General features: G+C 32.2%; 1 protein-coding gene across 1 annotated transcript; it reads left to right on the forward strand.

Moving 5' to 3' along the window:
* The first annotated feature begins 12,485 nt into the window (after positions 1-12,485).
* LOC127710329 (uncharacterized) lies at positions 12,486-24,324 on the forward strand. Its single transcript, XM_052216126.1, has 8 exons — positions 12,486-12,525; positions 14,534-14,590; positions 15,502-15,558; positions 21,629-21,742; positions 22,206-22,271; positions 23,073-23,227; positions 23,499-23,511; positions 24,310-24,324. The coding sequence occupies exons 2-8, from the start codon at positions 14,552-14,554 to the stop codon at positions 24,322-24,324; spliced, it is 459 nt and encodes a 152-aa protein (XP_052072086.1). The 5' UTR covers positions 12,486-12,525; positions 14,534-14,551.
* Positions 24,325-26,332: the final 2,008 nt, after the last annotated feature.

A 26,332-nucleotide genomic window follows, 5' to 3' on the forward strand; every position in this document is an offset into this window, starting at 1 on the left:
ATATATTTTTGGCCCCAGACTTATGGATAAATCGTTCACTTGTAAACATTTTAATACTGCTATACCAATAAATCTGCTAGTCAAAAGCATGTCAAAGAAAGCCACGATTAATGTGATATCAATGAGAGTAGAACATTTGGTAAGATTTTACTTGTACCTGGGCCGGGTCATAATGCAATAAACATGGCGAAAGGTTGCTTTAAATTGCTTTGGTATTTTTTCTAAACTAATAGAGTAAAATGCTGGGATTCTAAACCGTTACGACACGAACTTGCTGCCAAATGGCAACAGTCCACCACAAAGCCATGCAAATCATAGAAATCGCTCTCAGTTCAAGAATATTTGGTTGGTTTGCTGACTCTTTAAGGCTGCTGTGAGGCGAAATAATTCATCTCTTATTTTGGCTTTACGGATGAAGTTTGAACCACTATTTGTTTTCATTAAATATCGTCAACTAACAAGAACTACACTGCAGAGACACAATTATGCAAGTGACTATGCTACCGGATATTTAAAATCTTTACTAACAACAACCAGTCTTTTTCTCCTGGACATCCCATCAAAGGGAAGGGAAGGGACTTCAACCTTAAGCCTAAGAATAGGAGAACAAACATGTGGATGCCCCCTAGTAATTCATATGAAGACAGTTGGTTGAAATCTGTTGCTCAAGCTGAAACGTGCAAATGTCCTCCATGGAAACCTCCCAAACCAAAAATGATATTTGATCTCCGTAAACACAATAAAAATGAAACAAATCCTCTCTTAATTCAGCTACACTATGCTGAAATTAAAGCCAATTATTCAGATTTTTCAACTGTCTATACTGATGGATCAAAAGATGGTGACAGAGTTGCATCTGCTGCTGTCTTCAGGAACGGAGCTGCAACTCTCCGTTTACCATCTGCTGCATCCATCTTTACTTCTGAGGCAAAAGCAATAATTTTGGCTTTGAAATTTATTGCTTCTTCGGATAAATCCAAATTTATTAAATGTTCTGATTCACTTTCATGCTTACAAGCTACAAATACTAAAATTAAAAACCCAACAAGTCTCAACATTTGATATGTAATGAGGAATTTAAAAATTCTACTTAAAGAAATTATATTTCTATGGGTACCGAGTCATTTTGGAATCCATGGAAACACAGCTGTAGACCTTAAGGCAAAGAATGCACTGGGTAACACTTTATCTAACTATAATATACCATATACCGATTTTAAATCTTATATTAGAGAATATGTATTTTAATATTTTGAAAAATAAATGGAGTAAAAGAGATGGTAACAAATTGCATGAAAAACCTAATTTAGGTAAACCCTTTAATAATATTATGTGCAGAAAAGATCAATGTGATATTTCTAGATGCCGAATTGGTCATACTAGAGTGACACACGAGTATCTTTTAAAAAATGAAGATGAACCACGATGTATACCTTGCAACTCCAAGTATAATATTAAACATGTTTTAATTGATTGTATTGACTTTGCTGATATTCGTAGGAAGCATTTCAATGTCAATAATATGTACGATTTATTTAATAATGTTCCATTTACAAATATTGTTTCATTCTGAAAAGAAATTGAAATATATTATAAAATATAAAAAAAATGTTGTTACATTTAAAACGATTTTAATTTTTTTATCAGGTATCTTAGTGTTGATTTTTATTTGTAAATAATCAATCTGCTTTAGTCTAGAATTTCAGTTTATTGAAAGACCTTTTGTCTGATTTTAAAAATATACCTAAATTGTTATAAATAAATTTCACTAAATAATTCAAAATTTGGTGACTATGTTGAATGCATTTATCCCATCGAACTACAGATAAAGGATACTACAGATACAGTTAAGTTGGCCTCGTATCTTGACTTACATCTAGAAATTTACAATGAGGGTCGGTTGAAAAAATAACTTTACGACAAAAGAGATGATTTCAGCTTTCCAATTGTGAACTTTCCATTTCTAAGTAGCAACATTCCAGCAGCACCTGCATACGGTGTATATATCTCCCAATTGATACGATATTCCCGTGCTTGCATTTCCTATCATGATTTTCTTGATAGAGGGTTGCTGCTCACAAGGAAGCTATTAAACCACGAGTTCCAAATGGTGAAGTTAAAATCATCACTTCGTAAATTTTACGGACGCAATCACGAGTTGGTTGACCGTTATGAAATAACCGTTTCACAAATGATATCGGATATGTTCCTTACGTCGTAACTACAAACCCCTTCCCTTTCATGAATGTGACCTACCGAATTAGACTATTTACCGGATTTGCTATCACATAAGCAACACGACGGGTGCCACATGTGGAGCAGGATCTGCTTACCCTTCCGGAGCACCTGAGATCACCCCTAGTTTTTGGTGGGGTTCGTGTTGTTTATTCTTTAGTTTTCTATGTTGTGTCATGTGTACTATTGTTTGTCTGTTTGTCATTTTCATTTTTAGCCATGACGTTGTCAGTTTATTTTCGATTTATGAGTTTGACTGTCCCTCTGGTATCTTTCGTCCCTCTTTTATAATATTCAAATAAGCGCTCGCCGCGATATAGCCTTTCTGTGCTAATGCGGCGTAAAGCAAACAATAATCAATCGATGTACATCATTTAATCTCTAATGAAGAGTTGTCTCATTGATATATCATACGACTTTTTTATTTTCACGTTTACATTACGTTAATCCTTTTATTTTATTTCTTTTCAAGAAACAATGCAAAAGATTTCTCAAATTAGCTAACAGCAGATACCAGGGAACTCTAGCAAACCTGAAGATTATGATACAGAGTTCAAATGTCAATGGAAAGGTGAACAGAAGATTTAAGGTGTGTGTGCATACTGTTCGGGTATTTTTAAAAAGATATCTTCAAACAAAGCCAAATATAAAGCTAGTCTAGAAGAGCCTTTTAAACACAATATGTATGCAATAAACTCTTATTGTTTTCATACTATGTAACCTAGAAATTACAGCTTAATATTATTTAATTTAGTTCACATTAAAGGAATTAAAAATCATTGGTGAAGGTTTCAAGTCTCTACGACTTCCAATTCTCGACAAATGTTTATTTTTCTTCAAAAAATATGCATAATGGTTTAAGGGTGACAACTCCTTACAATAGTTGATAACATACTAAGTGTTTACGTTTATAGATATTGTCATCTGATCTTGTACATGCTGCCATTTGTAACTCGAATATATCTCTTTGCTTTAAGGGGATATAACTCTTAAAGGGGATTTTGAAATTTTACATAGCCTCATCTGGTAATACTTCATGCTGAGATCTATCGATGGTCCATATTTATGTCGTACACAGTTTTGTTGTTATATGTGTTCATGTTTACAAACTAGTCATTCTCGGTAAAAGTTTACATTGAAAATACATTTACATAGCTTGACCATTCGAAGCCCAGTCTTCGTGCAGTAAAGTTGGCTTAATTTTAAGCTATGTCAGATATTGATACGGACCACACCGCAATTAAGCCAAGCTCTATAAAATCAAAGTGTTTGTTAGCATTGAACGGTAAAGATTGCTTCAAATTATCAGTAGGACTCTTAAAGGGGTTTTTGAAATCCTACACAGCCTCATCTGGTAATACTTCATGCTGAGGTCTATCGATGGTCCATATTTATGTCGTACACAGTTTTGTTGTTATATGTGTGCATGTTTACAATAATACTTTTTTTTAGCATAACAGCAAGTCACCTTAACAAAGTTCAGAGTTTAAAGTTCTCTGTATGATAGCACAAACTAGTCATTCGCGGTAAAAGTTTACATTGAAAATACATTTACATAGCTTGACCATTCGAAGGTCAGTCTTCGTGCAGCAAAGCTTGCTTAATTTTAAGCTATGTCAGATATTGATACGGACCACACCGCAATTAAGCCAAGCTCTAAATCAATGTGCTTGTTAGCATTGAACAGTAAAGGTTGCTTCACATTATCAGTAGGAAATAAAATTAAATATTAGATTGGTTGTAGCTGATTTAACAGCTATTCTAGACATTAGAAAAATACTTCAATTTTTAAATTAAAATGACTTAACAATGACATCATTTATAATTTTAGAGCAGATATCACATTCATGCACCTTGCAAAAGTTATGTAATTGTCTTGACAAGTGTAACATCATTTTGTGCCTTGAATACCTGAGCATGTATTACATCGATAAATTTCTGGATGTTCATTGATAGGATGTATAGAATGTTATGATCATTGCACTACAAGTATATTTTGTATATCAAAAAGGTAGTGATAAGTCTTGGAAGATTTAGATATCAAGTCAGCCCCATAAGGTTTGTTTGCATTTCATGCAATTTTTACCTAAAACCCAACAATAGATAAAAACGAAGATAAGTTTTTGCTATGTGCGTATAAGGAAGCTAGGCGTAGGAAACATGTCCGTCTGTTATTCACTATATGTAGAGCCGAACTTAAATAATAACGGGAAACCAAAAATGATTGAATATTACAACACTAAAATGGGAGGATTAGATCTAGCTGATCAGTTTGTCAGCGCATATATCTAATTCCTAAATGGTTTGAGCCACAACCTTCTAAAGTCAATTCTAACCATTCTTTAGTAATATGGAACTTGAGATATAATTTCAGAGACATTCGACACACTAACACAAGATTTTGTCTGAAAACTACAAAAATGCTTATTTGGGCCCCTTTTTGGCAACATTCAATTTACTATCAGTCATGAACTAAAAATACGGCAAATAGTTAAAATCTAAATGATTAAACATATCTATATGCGCTAACCAAGCCCCTATTGAGACAATTTCAACAAAAAGCTATGAATACAAATACGGATATTTCTTAAAATTGACGGCCATCCTTTAAAAGATACGGTCATCTTTTACAAACTACGGTCACCCTTGTTATGGATCGCTGTCTGTTAAGGTCTTCTCGATTATGATTTACGGTCATCTTATCGATTTTTTCAAATCCAATTTCCTGTTATATACTCATTTCTAGTGATTTGAGATTTTCGTGTGAATATTTTTATAAATTTACATCGTAGCAATGTATGCTTTGTAAAGAAAATGATTTAGAAACACTTTAACAGACACTACAGATAATGAATTAATTTTTCTTCCGACATCTTGGGTTTACCGTGAATCCAATTACGGTCATCAGATGTACCCCAGTGGTAATTTAGTGTATGATTGCAATTTTGGAACCAGAACAGGTCTAATTTTCAGGGTTTTTTAATGGGGTAAAAAATGTGTAGGACATGTTTTCTGTTGTATTTATGATTGCTTTGTTGAATGCCGTACAGTGACATATAGTTGTTAATCTCTATCATTTTGGTTTCTTGTTGAGAGTTGTCTCATTGTCTATCATACTAACTCATTTTTTATATTTACTGCAGGGTTTGTTACTCGTGCTGTGTGGATGCAGTAGAATGTGTCTCCGTGCTTGTAGTGTATGCTTAATTATTTTTACAGTTCGGGTATATCTTGCTTGTGGGAGAGCTGACTATGCAGTATGGGCTTTGATCATTGTTGAAAGCCTTACGGTGACCTAAATGTGTTAATTTCTGTGTCACTTTGTTCTCTTGTGCAGAGTTGTCCTATTCTCAATCATACCACATCTTTTTATATTGATTGTTTTAAATAAGGTTTTGTAATCTGCTTCATTTTGCAGGTATCACATTTGACCGTCGGGTCAGCATTGGTTATTTCGATTGCCTTCATGCCTTTTTGATTACTGCATTTTGTTGATTTTGTGACAGTTATTTGACCAATTTGGATATGTTCATTTGGAAGCAAGGAATAACAACTTCACCATACTCGTCTGTTATCTGTGTGATGGCATAGGTGTTTATCCACATCTCACCATTAAAGTGAATAGTAAAGTAATATATATATGCTTCATTAATAATGTCTTCTTTCTCCTTTACAATAGTAAAAACATTTTCTAGAATTGATTTCTGTGTCATTTTAGTCTATTGTGGAGACTTGTCTCATTTGCAATTATACCACATCTTCTTTTTCATATATATAGCAACAGAGTACCAATTTAGTATAAGTGAATCAAATTTGTAAAAATAGCAATAAATCTACATATCTGTTTCGGATTACTTTTGACAAACATCTGTCACATGCCAGTTTTATAATTTCTTGCCAAACCATTCACTCTGACTCTCTCAATCATTGACACGAAAGTATTTCATTGCCCAGTCCATAAACATCAAGATTTGGTTTGAAGACGGTGTTAAAACAATATTGGTCTTTCAATGAAAGTTGAACAAAAAATTAAAAGAAATTAACATTTTGCAATATACTTGATCAAAGGTCTCACTAAGATTAACTTCATAACACTTGTTCTCTCTTTTTTCAAGAAGAAAGCTTCTCCACCAAAAAAAGTCTGCAGTGCAAAGTCTTTATTTTAGCCAGAGGACTGCAAGGTGATTTAAAATTATTATTAGACGTCTTTACTTTGTTTATACCTTATACTCATTGCTATTAGTTGAGCATTGCTTATTATCCTTGTTTCAAAAATTCTAATAGGGAACATACTTTATATTATTGTAGCAATTAACCAATTTTGAAGACGTTTATTTAAGCTTTACGTTTTAGTTATTTTGCAATTATGTGAACATTTCATGTCGGAAAATTTTAAACAAGGAACGTTTTCATGTTCATCATTTGCTCCCAAAATTTTGGCTTGCAGCGTGTCTGATGATGGTTATTAAGAGTTTCTTTAAAGAAGTACTAGCTACGAGATATGGGAAAGATAAGAATGTCAGTTTGTTCGGTTCAATCATTATTATAAGTGAAATGATACTTCTTTTTCAGCAGCCAATTTGGTTCAATTTTGTCAAAATAATTGCCAGTGAATAATTCAAAATCCTTAAATCGGTTTTCATGTGACATCCATTTTAAACCAAGATATGCAAAAAAAATAACATGTAAAAAGTTTAATCATAAAGAATTTGATAAGCATCTTCCTTAATTTATTTTTTTAGGAAATGACCTTGTTATTGACAAGCATGGAGTTTCGGTAAAGAAACTATTCCCTTCTGAGGAGGGACTGATTGGAAAGATACTTAAAAAAGTGTCAATCAATTCCACAGGAGGTGAATATCACTGTGGCCGATTGTTTTTGTTAATATAATTTGTTCTTTGAGGTCCCTGTATTGAGTTAGGGTTTCTTCAATATTCTGGTACGGAGACTTTCTGCACTGGATAGTTTTGTGTAATTTTTGCGTTATTTCACATGTACCTAAGCATAAAAGGATTATAGGGTGATCCAAGTATTTAATGGTGTCTATGAGTGCTTTTAAATGGTTTCTATGAGTGCTTTTAAATGGTTTGTACTATCTACAGATCCCCCTCTCTTGTGGTTTGTAAAAACAAATCCCAATTTAATGGTGATGAACAACTTGTGCATTTCCAATTTGTAAATGTCACTAGACATATCACAGAAATCACGTGATATGAAAATACAGGTGTGTGTAAACATGAATCGGTGTTCTGAATTTTTTTATTACATCTGTATGAACATTTTTCTATATAATTGTGATGACGAATTATGGCTAGATGAAATGCAAAAATCTGATTAAATGAGTATTGTCGATTTTAGGGAAAAACACGTCCATAAGTATGAGTGGCCGTTCGTGTCTTTGGCGGTATGAACATACCGTATGAAATTTTCAACGCGTTGGTTTTTACTTTCAACGCGTTGGTTTTTACTTTCAACGCGTTGGTTTTTACTATCAACGCGTTGGTTTTACTTCCAACGCGTTGGTTTTCACTATCAACGCGTTGGTCTTCACTTTCAACGCGTTGATTCGTAATTCATACGGTATGAAAAACCAACGCGTTGGTTTTCAATTCCATACCGTAAGTTTTTCATTCCATACCGTAAGTTTTGTACTTTTGTCGGCCAATCAAAATGTTTCTAACAAAGTATTTTCTAAAAATATCCAGTCGTCATCTAACTATTCGGACAGCCTCCGGATTTTTCTTGGTATTGGCTGTAAAGTATGAATATGGCTGAATCGTCCGCAGCCCGTCTGCAAATGTTGATAAACAGGGCACAAAGATTAAATACAGAAGCAGCAAGACCACAAGTTGTCGAAAATCAAGATGACGATGATTTCTTGTCTGGGTAAGGTCCGGTTAAAGATTTTTGATAAACAAAATTTACGTCAAAACAATATTTCTTTTATTTTTATATATACACGTCCCTGTTATTATTTTATTGATGTGGTGTTGTAACATGTATCAAAAGGACTTGTCTAGTTGGTCAGACGAGTTTTAGATAACTATTTCCATACAATATTAAGTGTTTAGATACAGCTTTTCTTACACGTGTCAGTCGTGTCAGTGTCATCATATTGTGTTGTTATTGTATGTAACCCAAACAATACAATTATGTCAACAGTTTATATCCACAATTATTAAATCGAGAAAAGAATTATTGAGGTCTGTTAGGTTTGATAATTTTGGATGTTAATTTTTATGAAGGCTGTTACTGTATTATTAATATTGTACTGAACTGAACTGATAATTTGCTGATCCTGATTTGCTATCATTTGAGTTATTTTTGGAAAAATATCTTGCAAACTTCAGCCAATGCAGTTATTTTGCCTACATGCTCATTCCCACACAGGTATTTTGCCTAGGGTTAGTTGTCCGCTTGAAATATGGGGTAATTTCTACGACGTTGAATGATATTCCCTATTGGATAACAGTTATTCTGCTTACATGCAGTTACTGCGGGAAAAGGGTGTTATTTTTTATGGTGTTTACTATAGTAAAGTATAATATTGACTGATGTTTAAAGTTTTTACCTAGTTAACGTTAAATTACAATGGTGCTAAACTGCTAATGTTTATTTATAAATAGTGTGTATATGGTTTACTTAAAAAAAAAATTGATACACAGGCCTACAGAAGGGTTCATAAATATGAATTTAAAAAAAGAAATGATATTTAAGTCTTGCTTTATATATTATATTTTGTCAACTGTTATCTTCGGTATTCCAGTATTGTGGTAACCAAGTTCAAGTGATCCGTATGACCCATTATCAGAGAAACCCCTGTGATTAAAATTGAGAATGGAAATGGGGAATGTGTCAAAGAGACAACAACCCGACCATAGAGCAGACAGCATCTATAGGTTACACATGCAGTCATGAGTCGTGTACATTTACAATGTACATTTACAATGTACACATGTAACAATGTCATGAATCATTGAATGTAGATAAATGTAATTGGATACCAGTTGGTGCCGAACTGTTTCAGAGTTTGTCTGACCGCAAATAGAAACTTGATCTTTTCTACTACATTTATATTTGCAACTAAATCTAAAAATTTCTGTTTGACCGATTAATTTTATGTCTGACAGTTTGTCAGTCAGACAGAGTTTGCAACTAATTGGTAAATAAAAATAAAATAATGTAAAATATATTTTTATTTGATCGTAAATGATATTTCAGATTTCAACACTTCAGACGAAGTCATGAATCAAGACTAAGAGCAGGGTCATCCAGGAAAAAGAAAAAACCTATGTACTCCTTCAAAGTGACATGTTTGGACAGTCCAGAGTATCAAACTATTAATCCTACCAATGTGAAAGCAATGAATGAAAAGCGATTAGGTAAATAACTATGTAATTATAAAAATAAACTGTTGACACAGTTGACTGTATGCAACTTTGAAAGTTTAATGCAATTGTTTGAAATAAAAAAACAACACATAACATGTAAACTATGGAAAAATTTGACTGACAATGTGAGGCCTGCCCCAAATAAATTTTAAGGAAACAAAATAAACAAATGCTTACACAACTTAATACTAGATTTCACAACTTGATACTGTACATGCTGTATGGTGACCTATAGTTGTTAATTTCTGTGTCATTTGGTCTCTTGTGGAGAGTTGTCTCATTGGCATTCATACCACATCTTCTTTTTTTATAATTAATACAAGATTTCACAATTTAATACTAGATTTTAATGATTTCACATCATTGGTTTCCTTTATAACTTAACCCTAGACTTTAACAAATAAGCCATGAAAAAATTCCAAAGTCAATGAACCATGATTGGGTGACTGAGGGGTTGTGGTAAAAATATCTCCATGGAAATGATATTTGCCAAATTGCTAATGCTAAAATAAAAACATGTGAAATGTCATTGACTTATTAACAGGAATTTCCCTTAAATAATAAATTAAAAATGATGGTTTTGCAGATCAAATTTTATGAGTGATTTTGATGACAGAATAGGTCACCGTAGGGTCTTCATCAATAAGCAAAGCCAATACTGCATAGTCAGCTATAAAAGGCCCAGAAATGACAAATTTAAACGAGAAAATTAACGGCTTAATTAATGTACAAAAAAATGAAAACACAACAACATAACAAACGACAACCACTGAATTACAGCTTATTTTTAGCTCACCAGGCCTGAAGGGCCCCATGTGAGCTTATGCCATCACTTTGCGTCCGTCGTCGTCGTCTGTCGTCGTAAACTATTTCAAAAATCTTCTCCTCTGAAACTACTGGGCCAAATACCTCAAACTTTAAATGAATGTTCCTTTGGGTAAATGAGAAAAATAGTATTGATCTATCTGCATGAACATGTTCAGAACAATGACCCCCCCCCCCCCCCCCCCCCCCAAAAAAAAAGGTATTACTTTCTAAAGGCTTATTAATTATTGAAATCACCTTGTAAAAATTGAGTTCTAACCAAATAAAAAGATTATGCCTGCTTTCACAACATCAATATCTATTTCAGGTTATCGTCCTATTAAGATTGAAAGATCTGCAACAATAAATAAACTGACAGAAAAAGTCATGTCCATCTTTAAGTTTACATGTGCTTTCAAATATATGAAAGCAGTGAGAAATACCATCAATATATGTGAGCTTAAAGAATTGCAAGTCACTTCAACAAAGGATGTGAAATCCAAAATAGGCAGGTCAAACCTGTATATTTTACCAGCAGAAAAGGTGATTTTTACCAGTAAAATATCAAAAATTGGTGCATGAAGTTTAGAGAAAACCCATTTTCAATATATTTTTCCCCATGTTATAAAAGCAACATTTCAAGACATCAAAAACTTGTATTGCTTCTTTACCATTTTACATATATCATGTATATGGCACATGGGGTTACAATTAAAGGTGACACTTTGTCCTTTCAAGGTCACTATACATGGTATGCAACACATCATATACATGTACATGTAACTAAATAATATATGCTAAACATTATAATTATAACATTCATATAAGGCTTGATAACACTTTAAAAGTAGTATATATTCAGTATTCTAAAAATGTGTTTTATGGAAGAATTAATCATCAGAGAGCAGTAAAGTAAAAGCTCTATTTTTATTGTATCACTTTCATAGCTGAGCTGACGCACTAGGATTGGTATCATGAAATTTACATTGCTTCTTTTTTTCTGCTTTTATTTTAAAGATACACTTGTGCATGCTATTTAACTTCTCATTTAACTTTTCAGATAGGCCAGAAGTCTCATGAAGAGAGCAGTGACGAGTCAGGAAGCAGCTTGCCTAACCCCCATTTGGTGGGTATGACTTTCTACGAGTTAGAAAATAAAATAAAGTATCCTTCTATCTATTTATAAAGATAAAACAAACTTCTATCTATTTATAGTTTAAAATAGAAAAGAAAAATGGATTTATCAAACCACCCCTTAATTTGTAAAGGGGGGGGGGATATTTTGTATCCACAATTCTTCTTTGATATTTTATTAAAATTTTCTTTTAGTTTTAATTATAAAGTGACATTAGGCACTGTCTATTTCATTTTTATAGTGTGTTTCGGTCTCTGTGTCTTCGTTCATTTGTCCATCTGTCCTTCTTCAGATTATATTTTTTGTTCTTTTTGATGAAGTTGAACCAATCAACTTGAAACTTAGGACACATGTTCCCTATGATATGATGCCAAATGAGAGTTTTGACCCATATTTTACAGTCCACTGAACATAGAAAATGATAGTGCACACTTTTTAGTCAATGTATTTATAAAGTTTAAAGTCCAAGCAACTTGAAACTAAGTATATATGTTCCGCATGATATTTTTAATTTTAATGTTAATTGAGAGTTTTTACTCCTATTTCACGGTCCACTGAATATTGAAAATAAAAGTGTGAGTTGGGCATCCATGTACAATGGACACATTCTTGTTTCTTAATCTTTTTTATTTTTGCAAGGGGCGGATGTATAATTTTGTGAGCTCATATTAATGTAAACAAATATGAAATATCTAGGACACAAAACAACCTGCATCTATATATTGTATCTAATACAGTACAATAAGAGATAAAAAAAAAGTTGTCTTTAACTGCAGTACACAGTAATGAAAACAAAATGTTGAAATTATTTGTAAACAATATTACTGGACTACTCATATTTTTATTATACATGTACAAATTTAGATTGCAAACTTTGGTAAATATGTTGATTATCATTTGGTTTCTTTTGACAGGATGCTATACCACAAAGAAGATCAAGGTTGGGTCATAGAAATAATGTAAGAATAAGTCTAGTATAATGATATTAAGTTAAAAGTTAAATCAAAGATTTTTTTTTTATAGAAAATCCCAAATAGGGTTTTTCATCAACACACAAACATACTAATCAGGACAATCAATTTATTCGTGTTCAAATGTAGTTTATATTTATATCAATACAAAACATTAAATCTTGTATTTTTTACCTTACTAGACCAAAAGGGTCAGGTGTGCGTTTGCCTTCACTTGGCATTATATGTCATTGTAAACTGTTTAAAAAATCTTCAATGTACCTATTAGACCAAATAATATCAAGTTCCACCTGACGCTCCTCATGGTTATAGTCTGAAAATTTGTTCCATCCTGTTTATTAATGTTAATTTTTGTTATACAATTTAATTAGAAAATTTTGAAGAATCAAAAATTTGGTCCTCAAGGACCAGTGACTCAAAAACAGTATAAGTTTTTGATATCATAATAATAATATCAATAATATCATCTATAAAAAAAAACTGAAATTGAGTACAGATTAGTTTCTTAAATTATTGTTATTTAAACCCTAATCATAGAAAAAACCAAAATTCCTCCCTCTTTATTATTACCCTCCGCAATGAACCCACGCAACGAGGTTGCGGAGGGTATAATGTTTTTGACCCGTCCGTCCGTCCGTCTTGTTTCTTGTCATCGCAACTCCTCTCAAACCACACAACATAATTTCATGAAACCTTTTTAGATAATAAGGACATACTATGTAGTTGTGCATATCGACAGGAAATTACGATTCATTTTTTTCTAGGAGTTACGCCCCTTTGAACTTGTTTGCTTCAATGTACTACTGCAACAGTTTGTCATCACAACTCCTCTGAAATCACACCACAGAATTTAATGAAACTTTGTAGATAATAAGGACATACTATGTAGATGTGCATTTCGTCAGGAAATTACGATTCAATTTTTTCCTAGGAGTTGCGCCCCTTTGAACTTATTTGCTTAAATGTACTACTGCAACAGTTTGTCATCGCAACTCCTCTGAAACCACACAACAGAATTTCATGAAACCTTTTTAGATAATAAGGACATACTATGTAGATGTGCATATCGACAGGAAATTACGATTCAATTTTTTTTCTAGGAGTTACTCCCCTTTGAACTTATTTGCTTCCATGTACTTCTGCAACAGTTTGTCATCGCAACTCCTCTGAAACCACATAACATAATTTCATATAACTTTGTAGATAATAAGGACATACTATGTAGATGTGCATATTGACAGGAAATTATGATTCAATTTTTTTTTCTTACACTTATTTTATTTCTCCAATGACAATGTGGGGACGTGGGGTATGTGAGAGCGCTTACTAAGGTTCTTTAATTATGGATGAAATAACCAAAAAAAGTGTTGTGCTTTGTTACAGATTAAAGTGTAAGTAAAACCATATTGAATATATAAATATATATACAGTTATATATAAATATATATACAGTTAACTCTTTTTGTCTTGATTTTGGTTGACTTGAAAAAGTGTGGTCCCAAACTTTGGTCTATTTATAGTTCCATATATGACATATCTGAGAAAACATTTTAGTTCTATGTAATTTTACTCAAAATGTGTTTTAGCATGTTATTAATGTTACTTTTGTATGCAAATATTTTGAAGCAATACATATCATTCTTGATAAAAGCAACATGAAATGTATAAAAACAGCATGAGAAAAAAAAATATATTCAATTTTATAAACATCAAAATGAAAATATGAGAGGTATTAAAGGATAAAATTGTTTAATTCATGGTATACATTTGTAAATGAAACTTCTTAACAATGCTCTTTATATTATTTTTTTTTAATAAACTGGAACTTGAATTAAGATAAGGTAAATGTGTAAAATAGTATAATTGTTGGTAACAATCCGTTCAAGATAAGTACTTTATATTTTTTTTTATATTTTACCACTTTATATTTTTTTATATTTTCCCTAGAATATAAAATATAAATCCTCATGATCATATGCATGACTATATTTTTTAGGATTTGACTGATGAAGATATGCTTCCACCAATTACTGTACCAGTAAGACAGAGGCTGGTAATGTATATTCAAACATTTTATTGCTGGAATATAAAGAGAAAAAAATTGCATAACACTATCTGACCATCTAAATAATGCAGAGAAAATGTGAAAGTATCAAGAAACTAGAGTTTTTATATGACCGTCTGAGAGGGGATGTATTATTTCTTATGTTATATTAAAACAACATTAGGATTGGCTGAAGAAAAGTGTCTTTCTATTTAGTTATATCATTTCAGAGTTATGGGACTTTAATTATTTGAAAAAAGGCAATTTTTCACATTTTGCACATTAAATTTAGTACAATATTCAGGTATTCATAGATTGATTTCCTTGAAACTTTACATTATTGTCAGGTGTATCACCAGTTTGTATTTCTTGACATAAAGTTTGATGCAACTTTGAGGTCACATTCAATTGACATGTAATAAATGTGGTGCTGTATGGTAGGCTGAAGCTGACTATCTATAAGATAACTTAGGAACCATTCAACAAATTTGTTTTCAAACTTAAATACATAATGCTTATAAATGTTGTTACTTGGGACAAAATAGGGAATAAGTTTTTTTTTTCACTTTTACTGTTCCACTGAGTTATAGTTCTTGAAATATTGCACTATCCAAATGATTTAAACTCTTTCTGGTCAGCCAATGCGGATTAGGCCTGTGTGAATCCTTTCGGTAGAGTCCATGAAGTGGGTACCTTGGTATGTTTGGTTGTCAAATAGTACAAATGAATGCAAAACTTAAATTATAAACAAAAATTGACAACACCACAGTGGCACTCAAAATTTTGTGTAGTATGGTCTACATGTGTCCCCTGCCTTAAAGTGTTGTCAATTTTGATTATTATCCTGATAAATGTTAACAAAAAACTGATAAATGCCTTCTGACAGGCCTTGTTCAATTTTTTTTATAATTTTTTTCTAGGATTTGAGTACTGTGGCTGGAGCACCAAATGCTGTGAATAACCAAGATCCACCACAGGTATGTGAATGCAGAGACAGGATATATTCGCATTAAACAGTGTTAAAGTTAATAGACCATCAAAATAATACTTTTGTATGGGAATATATTTCTGGTTTTCAATTCATTTCTTTTTGAAAAGTTTTCTTAAAGAACATTGTTACAAGAATAACTTTGAATGACTAGTATACTGGTAATTGAATTGTAAATCTCTTTTAGGTATCCAAAAATAACTCAGCAGGTACAAGAAGCACACTATCAACATCAAGAAGGAGAAGACTGTCAACACCAAGAAGGCCTAGAAGAAGTACAGCAATCAGGAGTGGAACACAGGTATAAACATGATAAAGTCAATCAATAGCAGATTCCAAACAATTCGGAAAGTAAAAGGAATGTCTTTCTGCAGTTTACTGGTCAAATGAAAATTATAACTTATTAAGTACACTGGTATGTTTTTGGCTTTCTTGACCCAAAGGACATGAAGGATGGGTTGACCTGTTGGCTGTTGTATTTCAATCACTATTTTATACGATCGCAAACAAATTTTGTGGTCGTATATTGGTATGACGAACGTCGTCCGAAGACACATTGGTTTTCGCACTCTAACTTTAGTTTAAGTTAATGGATCTCTATGAAATTTTACCATAAGGTTCAATACCACATAAGGAAGGTTGGGATTGATTTTGGGGGTTAAGGTACCAACAGTTAAGGAATTAGGGGCCAAAAATAAGCATTTTTGTAACTTCCAGACATAACTTGTGTGTTAGTGTATGGATCTCTCTGACATTGTACCACAAGGTTCCATATCATAAAGGGAATGCTGGGGTTGATTTTGGGGGTAATTGCCTCAAAATTTTAGGAGTTAGGGGCAAAAAATAAGCTTTTTTCTAGTTTCCTGACAATAACTTGTGTGTAAGTGTATGGATCTCTCTGACATTGTACCACAAGGTTCCATATCAAAAAGGGAAGGCTGTGGTTGATTTTGGGGGTAATTGCCTCAAAATTTTAGGAATTAGGGGCCAAAAAAGGGGAAAAAAACAAGCATTTTTCTAGTTTCATGACAATAACTTGTGTGTAAGTGTATGGATCTTTCTGAAATTGTACTACAAGGTTCCATATCACAAAGGGGAAAGCTGGAATTGAGTTTGGGGGTAATCGCCCAAAACGTTTAGGAATAAGGGGCCAAAAAGGGGCAAAAAATAAGCATTTTTCTAGTTTCCAGACAATTAATTGTGTTCAAGAGTATTGATCTCCTGAAATTGTACTGCAAGGTACCATATCACAAAGGGAAGGCTGGGATTGATTTTGGGGGTAATTGCCTAAAAATTTAAAAAAAAAGGGGCAAAATAGGGGCAAAATACAAGCATTTTTCTAGTTTCAGGACAATAACTTGTGCGTAAGTGTATGGATCTTTATGAAATTGTACTACAAGGTTCCATATCACAAAGGGAAAACTGGGATTGAGCTTGGGGGTAATCGCCCAAAACGTTTAGGAATTTGGGGCCAAAAAACAGGCATTTTTCTAGTTTCCAGACAATAACTTGTGTTCAAGTGTATGGATCTCTCTGAAATTGTACTGCAAGGTACCATACCACAAAGGGAAGGCTGAGATTGAGTTTGGGGGTGATGAATCATAAGGGGGTTCAAAAAAATTGGGGGAGGGATTTTTTTTTCCTTTTTTTTTCTTTAAAATTTTCCATTTTAAATTGTTTATTTCTGATTTATATATAAAAGCAAATAATAATGATATGGTTTGAATAGGTAAATTAAGAAATTTTATGTTCTTGGACCACATTCATTCTGTTTCAGAAACCTATGCTGTGTCAAATATTTAATCACTATCCAAATTCAGTGCTGTATCAAGCTTGATTGTTGTGTCCAAACTTGCCCCAACTGTTCATGGTTCTACCTCTGCGGTCGTATCAAGCTGCGCCCAGCAGAGCATTTTATTTGCTCATTTGCAGAAAAAGCGGAAAGTTATTGACAGTCATCACAAACACACTATATTTTTTTATATATATGGCAGGTTAGAATTGTTAATAGATACTCAGAAGGTGTGGTATGAGGGCCAAAGAGACAACTCTCCATCCAAGTCACAAATTATAAAAGTAAAGCCTTTATTGACAATTTTTTAACAGAACAATTTTTAGCTCACCTGGCCCACAGGGCCAAGTGAGCTTTTCTCATCACTTGGCGTCCGTCGTCCGTTAACTTTTACAAAAATCTTCTCCTCTGAAACTACTTGGCCAAATTTAACCAAACTTGGCCAAAATCATCATTGGGGTATCTAATTTAAAAAATGTGTCCAATGACCAGGCCAACTAACCAAGATGGCCGCCATGGCTAAAAATAGAACATAGGGGTTAAATGTAGATTTTGGCTTATATCTCTGAAACCAAAGCATTTAGAGCAAATCTGACTGGGGTTAAAATTGTTTATCAGGTCAAGATCTATCTGCCCTGAAATTTTCAGATGAATGGGACAACCCGTTGTTGGGTTGCTGCCCCTGAATTGGTAATTTTAAGGAATTTTGCCGTTTTTGGTTATTATCTTGAATATTATTATAGATAGAGATAAACTGTTAACAGGAATAATGTTCAGCGAAGTAATATCTACAAATAAGTCAACTTGACCAAAATGGTCAGTTGACCCCTTAAGGAGTAATTGCCCTTTATAGTAAATTTTTAACCATTTTTCGTAAATTTTTGTAATCTTTTACAAAATTTTCTCCTCTGAAACTACTAGGACAAATTTAACCAAACTTGTCCACATCATCATTAGGTTATCTTGTTTAAAAAATGTGTCCGATGCCCCTGCCCGCGAACCAAGATGGCAGACATGGCTAAAAAAAAGTACATAGGGTAAAATGCAGTTTTTGGCTCATATCTCTGAAACCAAAGCATTTAGAGCAAATTTGACGGGATAAACTTGTTCAGTAGGTCAAGATCTATCTGCCCTGAAATTTTCAGACCAATCAGGCAACACGTTGTTTGGTTGCTGCCCCTGAATTGGTAATTTTAAGAAAATTTTGCAGCTTTTGGTTATTATCTTGAATATTATTATGGATAGAGATAAACTAAACTGTAAACAGCAGTAATGTAAAGCAAAGTAAGATCTACAAATAAGTCAACATGACCAAAATTGTCAATTGACCCCTTAAGGAGTTATTGCCCTTTATAGTCAATTTTTTACAATTTTCGTAAAATTTTTTAATCTTTTAGAAAAATCTTCTTCTCTGAAACTACTGGGCCAAATAGAATCAAACTTAGCCACAATCATCATTAGGGTATTCAGTTTAAAAAATGTGTCCGATGACCCTGCCTGCCAACAAAGATGGCCGGGATGGCAAAAAATAGAACATATGGGGTAAAATGCAAGTTTTGTCTATTATTCTGATAACCGTTATAAAAAGAGGAAATCTGAAGAGAGTAAAATTGTTCAGAATGTTGAGCTCTACCAATTATCCATATACGTCAAAACTGTTAGACAATTTCTTGTAGGAGTTATTGCCCTTCAATTGCAAATTTTACCACTTTTTTTCAATTTATACCTATTATCATATCTTGAAAACTATAAAAGATAGAGAGAAACTTTAAATTGCAAAAATGATCAGAAGGACAAGTTCTTCAAATAAGTCTTATGGTTGAAATCATCAGTTGACTCCTTATTAGAGTTATTTCCCTTTGATGCCGATTTGTACAATTTTTTTTTCGTTTTTGTCTTATATCTTAAAACTTATAATAGATAGAAATAAACTTAAATATACAAAAATGATCAGCAAGAAAAAATCTACAATGAAGACAAATGGCAGAAATTGTCCAACGACTCCTTATTGGAGTTATTGCCCTTTAGTTATGAATTTTACCATTTTTCTGGCGTTTTTCATTGTATGATATTAATTATAATAGATAGATAGAAACTTAAATAATCAAAAATGATAAGCAAGACGAGACCTACTAACAAGTCAAATTTTGCTGATATAATAAGTAGACTGTTAATCTTTATAGGAGTTTTTTTACCCTCTTTTGTGTTTAGAGCAAAAGCTAAATAAGATCATGAAGATAGAGAGAAACTAAACAGACTTCAATGATGAGCAATATAAGATACAAAAAAAAAACAGAGATTTTTGTCATTAATTCTATTCTCGTCTACAATGTTGGAGAGTGTCCCTGTTGAATATGCATATAGACCAAGGTGAGCGACACAGGCTCTTGAGAGCCTCTAGTTTATTTATCTTGACGATGATTAATAAAAATTGATTTAAAAGAAATGGTGTTATGCCATGAACCCCCCTTTTTGAACACATCTTGCTGTGTTGTTATGAAGTATAAATGATAATACCGATAGATCTGTGAAATTATATGCTATGAAAATGAGTTTATTTGATATGCTGATTGTGCTAATATTAATTGTCATGATTGAATTCTATCGTGTTTCAAGCGATCAATGTTATGACTGGAATTTATTCACGGTGACAAATTTGCAAATTTGTCCACGGAGTGCTTTTAACTTTAGTTCTGTTGTTTATTTGAAATATTAACCTTTTAAATGTATTATTAAGTTATTCTGTATGTGTAAAAACCGTCAGGGTGAATAAATGTGTTGTTTCTTATTGAAATTAAGCTGGAAAACATCTTTATTTACACAACACTTCCAGTGTTTACATTTTGAGTTAACATTTCGGGAATTTCCCTTAACAGAAAGAAGGCTGCTGATTGGTTCAACATATGTAAAAGCATCTGTGATTGGCTGTTTGTGGAATAAAACTAAAAAGATCAACTACGGAGGGCAGTGATTATTTGTTGTTTGAAAGTTACAGAGTGCAATATTTAAAATGTCTTAGAATTTAAATACGATAGGAAAAGTAAGGAAATTGCACCTATATTAACAATGATTTATTATAGATGCAAGTTGGTGACATTTCCTAGGTGTAAATGGTTGGGTGAGAATTTAAAGTGTAAATAGTTGGTGATTTGTATCATTGTAAGTAGTCTGTGACTTTGCTAGGTGTAAATAGTTGGTGACTTTTCAAGGTGTAAATAGTCCCTGACTAATTTGGGTGTAAATACTTGGTGACAATTTAGGGTGTAAATTGCAATTGTACCAATATTTTAAGTATTAATGGAATAGTTGTCTTTGTGACCATAATAGCAAGTAGTTTTATACTGATAGTTATTTGAAATAGATGTTGTTAAATTAAGGCTACATGCTTTTATATGTGGCCTTTTAAGGCATATTTGTAAGCCTGTTCAAGCTATACGCTACCTGTAGTTTATAAACTAGTAAAAGTTAACAGAGAGGTGACTGGATAGTTATATATATGATTAATATATAGATTAAATAAGATAGACCAAATATGCCGTGGACCCAACCAGACCAGTGACAGAGCCTGTACAGCCATTCTCTCAGCGGTTTTAATTGTCAAATAAATAATCAAAACTGTTATATGCTATGACTTTTATTTCTCAATCATATATAAAATAGATAGACCTGTAGAACATAGGTTAAATGAAGCTGTAAAGTGTATTGGTTCGACGGTATTCTAATTAGACATCAGGCCTGACATTCCACAGAAATAAATAATACCAGTTAAGAAATCCCTTTTCTATGTAATCTGGGATCTCTGGTGGCCAACTCTTAACACCAGGGAGGCAGCATTATAATATACCACCAAATTTTGGAATAAGTCGCCTTGGTGGTTGAAGTAGTCAGACAAATAGTGTTTACTTTTGATTTACACTACACGAGTAATTCTACTTTTGTAGGAGCAGGAAAATAATGCTGAGTTAAATCAATCAAGCATCATTGATGTAACAGAAGAAACACCCCCAGTAAGTGTTAATTTAGCAAGATTATTATTAGGTCATATTTTACAGGTAAATCTTTTCTTCTTAATAAATGACTTACACTGTTAAATTTGGTTTATTTTTTATTGGTATAATACTATAAAAAACTTGTAACAACCACTAAAATTACAAGCTCCTAATACTAGGGACAGGTATATTTAGCATTTTTCGCAAAGTTAACTTATAGAACCTTCTAAAATAAAAATTGCTAGTATACTGGTGATTGAATGATGAATCTCTTTTAGGTATCCCAAAATAACTCAGCAGGTACAAGAAGTACATTATCAACACCAAGAAGGAGAAGACTGTCAACACCAAGAAGGCCTAGAAGAAGTACAGCAATCAGGAGTGGAACACAGGTATAAACAGGATAAGGTCAATCAATAGCAGATTCCAAACAATTCGGAAAGTAAAAAGAATGTCTTTTTGCAGTTTACTGGTCAAATGAAAACTATAACTTATTAAGTACACTGGTATGTTTTTGGCTTTCTTGACCCAAAGGATGGGTTGACCTGTTGGCTGCTGTATTTCAATCCCAATTTTTTGCTCATTGGCAGAAAAAAACGGAAAGTTATTGACAGTCATCACAAACACTTTATAGTTTTGATATATATCATGTATATGGTAGGTTTGAATTTTAAAGCCTTTATTGACAAGCAAAGGAATAAAAAAAAATACAGAACTATTTTTATTTATTTTAACAAAAATTGATAAACATTGATTTAAAAGAAATATATCAACAAATTTTTGAATAAGTCACCCTTGGTGGTTAAAATAGTGTTTACTTTGATTTACACTACACGAGTAATTCTAATTTTGTAGGAGCAGGAAAATAATGCTGAGTTAAATCAATCAAGCATCATTGATGTACAAGAAGAAACACCCCCAGTGAGTGTTAATTTAGCAAGATTATTATTAGGTCATATTTTACAGGTAAATCTTTTCTTCTTAATAAATGCAGTTTTTGAGCATATCTAATTAACATGTGGTAGTAATATTCATCAGGTCAGATCTATCTGCCCTCAAATTTTCAAATGATTCAGACAACCCATTGTTGGGTTGCTTCCCCTGAATTGGTAATTTAAATGAAATTTTACAGTTTTTGTTTGTTATCTTGAATATTATTATAGATAGGGATAAACTTTCAACAAAATAATGTTCAGCAAAGTAAGATCTACAAATAAGTCAACTAGACCAAAATAGTCAATTGACCTCTTAGGGATTTGTTGCCTTTATAGTCGATTTTTAACATTTTTTTGTAAACTTTTACAAAATCTTCTCTGAAATAACTGAGACAAATTAAACCAATCTTGGCCACAATCATCTTGAGGGTATTAAGTTTGAAAAAAATATGTCTGATGACCCACCTACCAACCAACATGGCTGACATGGCTAAAATAGAACATAGGGACAAAACTTTTGCCACATATATAACAAATCTTAGGATGAGGGAGATATACTTTAGATAATTCATATATGAAATTAATAACAATAAATTGAATGATAATTTTGAATATTATTCCAGGTACTAAGTGAACTGCCTAGTTTGAGAGTTTGACATTTAGATTGTCACACTAGTAAAACAATTTTGTAGTTGATACCTATATAGGCAAAAAAAAACCACCCAATAGTATGCTATTTTAAAAAACGTTTGTTATTGGTTTCTTGTAATTTCTCAATTTGTAATAGGAAGTGGTTGCAGCAGGATATCGCACTGCCACTGGCGACTCACCAACAGTTTTATTTAGAACATCAGCACCACTAATGGTAGATCAGATGAATACCCATTCCATATCAATTCCAAATCAAACAAACAGGTCTCAACAAATCATTGACATAACAAGGTATGTTCTTACAGTCATAATTAATACTGTATAAGTAAATTTCTTGATTTATGTTCTTTAAAATGTTTATGAAAGCATGCCATTATATGTGTCCTATGGACAAATTCTTCTTTTATTTTGGTGTCAAATAGGTTCATTTCAAGTATGAAAAATTCTTGTCAAGATTTGTTTACAATTCCTTGTTCATGTTGATTGTAATGATATTTAAACTAAATATTTCCTATTTCTGTAAGATTACATCATTATCATTAAGCAATCGTAACTAACTCAGCTATTCTAGCCAGGTCAGTATGGCCCTCAACATGGAGTCTTGGCTTACCTGAATAGCAAGCTATAAAGGCCCCTTAATAATCAGTGTAAAACAATTCAAACAGGAAAACCTAATCTATATACAAAACAAGAAACAAAAACAACTATGAACCACATCAGCAAACAACAACCACTGAACAAGAGGCTCCTAACTATTTCCATAGGCACACCAACCTTCACCCCAATCTGAGACAGTAGTGTAAAATAACAACATGAAATGTATATAACTTTGACTTAAGCAATTTAGAGCGTCACTGCCAAAGAATATTTATTCTCTGAATACGATGAAATGTTGAATTAATTAATGCTTTTCCCTTGTTTCCATACTTTTGAACTTTATTGTTTTGAGTTTATAAAAAAAGGTTGTAAAACATTTAAATATCATCATTCAAAAAATATAGAGATTGATAAACAGTGTGATACACATAATAGCCAAGGTAAAAAATATTGTGAACATTTTTCTCATGAGCTACTTTACAAAGCTTTTTGAAATTTGATATTAAGGATTATAACAATGAGTGAGATATACTGTGTTGTATGATTTCAGTGTTATCTGACACCTACTCATTCTGTTTAATGTTTACTTTTAGTTGTGGTATCACAAGTGAGCAGCAGCTCACAGATTCACTTGTTGAACATACATTTATATAAGCTGGTTTTCATAGAGAAAAGAATGTGCTTGAGGTTCATTTGTCAACAAACTGGAGACATAAATTCTCCAATCTTCATATAGGAAACTATGCTCCATATTACATATTTTTTTTCTATTTCAGAGGACTGGATGTTAATGAAACCAATGACAATGGTTTGAATGACTATATACCAGAAACAGCACCATTTGGTGATGTTGGGTAATATTCTATTATTTTGTTATAAACCAACCAAAACTCAAGTAAATATACATTAAAATGTTACTCTGAATCTTTTTTTGGGTAAAAAAGTGTTAAATTAGAAAATGCTACATGAATATATTTTTCTGTCATATTATTTTTGCTCAGGGCAATTCTAGGGTAAATTGTTCAGATCCAAACCACCCATAATAACAAAAAATTATATGAAATGCATTTTAATTTTTTTTTACCACACAGTGAAATTTGGAACAGCTCTCAAAAAAAATAATTAGTAAGAATAGCAGGTTATTTTCATGAGTGTAAAATTTCTCGATAAAGAGGCAACAAAGTACAAGAAAATTTTTGGTGGTTTTTATTTTGGTGGATTCTAAAATTTCAGTTAAATATTTTGGCAGATACTGAAATTGTTGTAGATAAAAATGAGAAGCAAGTGTCTTACTTAATTGACATTTTATTTAAAGAATATATTCTGATACTGAAAAAAAATACCAGTAACATTAAGATATTTGTCACAGGTATACACACTTCTGTTAAATTTTACAGATGAATAGTAACAAAAATGACCGAACCTTTGATGTACTTACTAATTAGGTTAAAAATTATCAAGAGTGATTTACAACTCTAATGTAGTTTGACACTAATAAGTAAGGGTAATTGCCTGATAGAGTACCTTACAATGAATAATAAGGGTACACACCTGACAGTCATTTTATAAAATACATCTGTACAATACCCTTATGTGTACAATACCCTTTGAGCATTTATGTTGGTAACACTAACCTATACCATTATTGACCTGCTGACAGGAATAGAAGAAAATCATTTACTAAACGCTTTAGCTTTTAGAAAGTACAGAACATATAAATAAATTTTCGCAACATTTATTTTTGCTATTTTCATTTATCTATATAGTTTAACATTGTAAGACATCTCAAACCTAGTACATTTATTGTTTGATATCAAAGTAATTTATGAAAAAAATATTGAATTGAAAAGATGTTATATATTTGTTTGGAGACAATGTTATTTATGGTTAGCATTTATATCCTTTACACAGACAAAATCCCTCTGCTGATGGGTTGAAAGATGTTCTGGTTGAACATAGGGAACTGTTCATAAAATCTACATCAGAAGAGGATCCATTGCTGATGGAGGTTCGAAGGGGTTATGTATTGGTGGACTCCATCACCATCATCAGATTCTCAGGAGATGACCTACATAGTCCCTTGAGTATAAAATTTGTAGATGAAGAAGATGCAGACTTAGGTGGTCTTTGGAGCCTTTTGCTTCATAACATTAGTCATTCATGTTATGTAACAGGTAATGTTATTGTTTAGTTAAAAATGGAGATTTAATGACATTTTAAATACCTGAATGTATAAAATACTACTACTAAGTACTTTTGTTTAACATGAGCTTAAATGTCCCACAGAATATAAGAACTGTTGTCTAAATCAAGACTTAAAAAGATTTTCATTACCTCTCATGATCTAGAGAATACATCAAATATCAGGAAATGCACTATGAATACAATATACAACCTCAGACATGATTTTAACTATTCAATCATAAAAAAAAACAAAAAAAAGTTGGTTTCCGCTCTCTAACTTTACTTTGCTTAAACAAAATGTTATGAAACTTAGTTAAAAAAAAGTTAATATTATTTATGTTTATCATACAACAAACTAAAATTTGTACACTCATCTTTTTTTTTTGAATTTATTAAGAAGATTGGTATTCTTTTTTCAGGAAAACCTGGAAGACAAACATTCCAATCTAATTACCTGGAAAAGAAAAAGAAAACATTTTTTCACCTTGGTCAGCTGATAGTCCTGTCAATAATTCAAGACGGTCCTGGTTTGCCCATTTTTTCAGATATTGTAACTGACTACATTATAAATGGGCAAACCTCTGTGATAAATCCTGATGATCTACCTGATGGACT

Source organism: Mytilus californianus, unplaced genomic scaffold, assembly GCF_021869535.1.
Source record: "Mytilus californianus isolate M0D057914Y unplaced genomic scaffold, xbMytCali1.0.p SCAF_71, whole genome shotgun sequence".
Taxonomy (NCBI): domain Eukaryota; kingdom Metazoa; phylum Mollusca; class Bivalvia; order Mytilida; family Mytilidae; genus Mytilus; species Mytilus californianus.

What these genes read in the sequence shown, in the direction of transcription:
- LOC127710329 (XM_052216126.1), top strand. Translation starts at nt 14,552, where the DNA reads ATGCTTCCACCAATTACTGTACCAGTAAGACAGAGGCTG. An exon ending in CAATCAGGAGTGGAACACAG is followed by an intron (nt 21,743 to 22,205) that starts GTATAAACAGGA and finishes CTAATTTTGTAG; the next exon opens with GAGCAGGAAAATAATGCTGA. An exon ending in TACAAGAAGAAACACCCCCA is followed by an intron (nt 22,272 to 23,072) that starts GTGAGTGTTAAT and finishes AATTTGTAATAG; the next exon opens with GAAGTGGTTGCAGCAGGATA.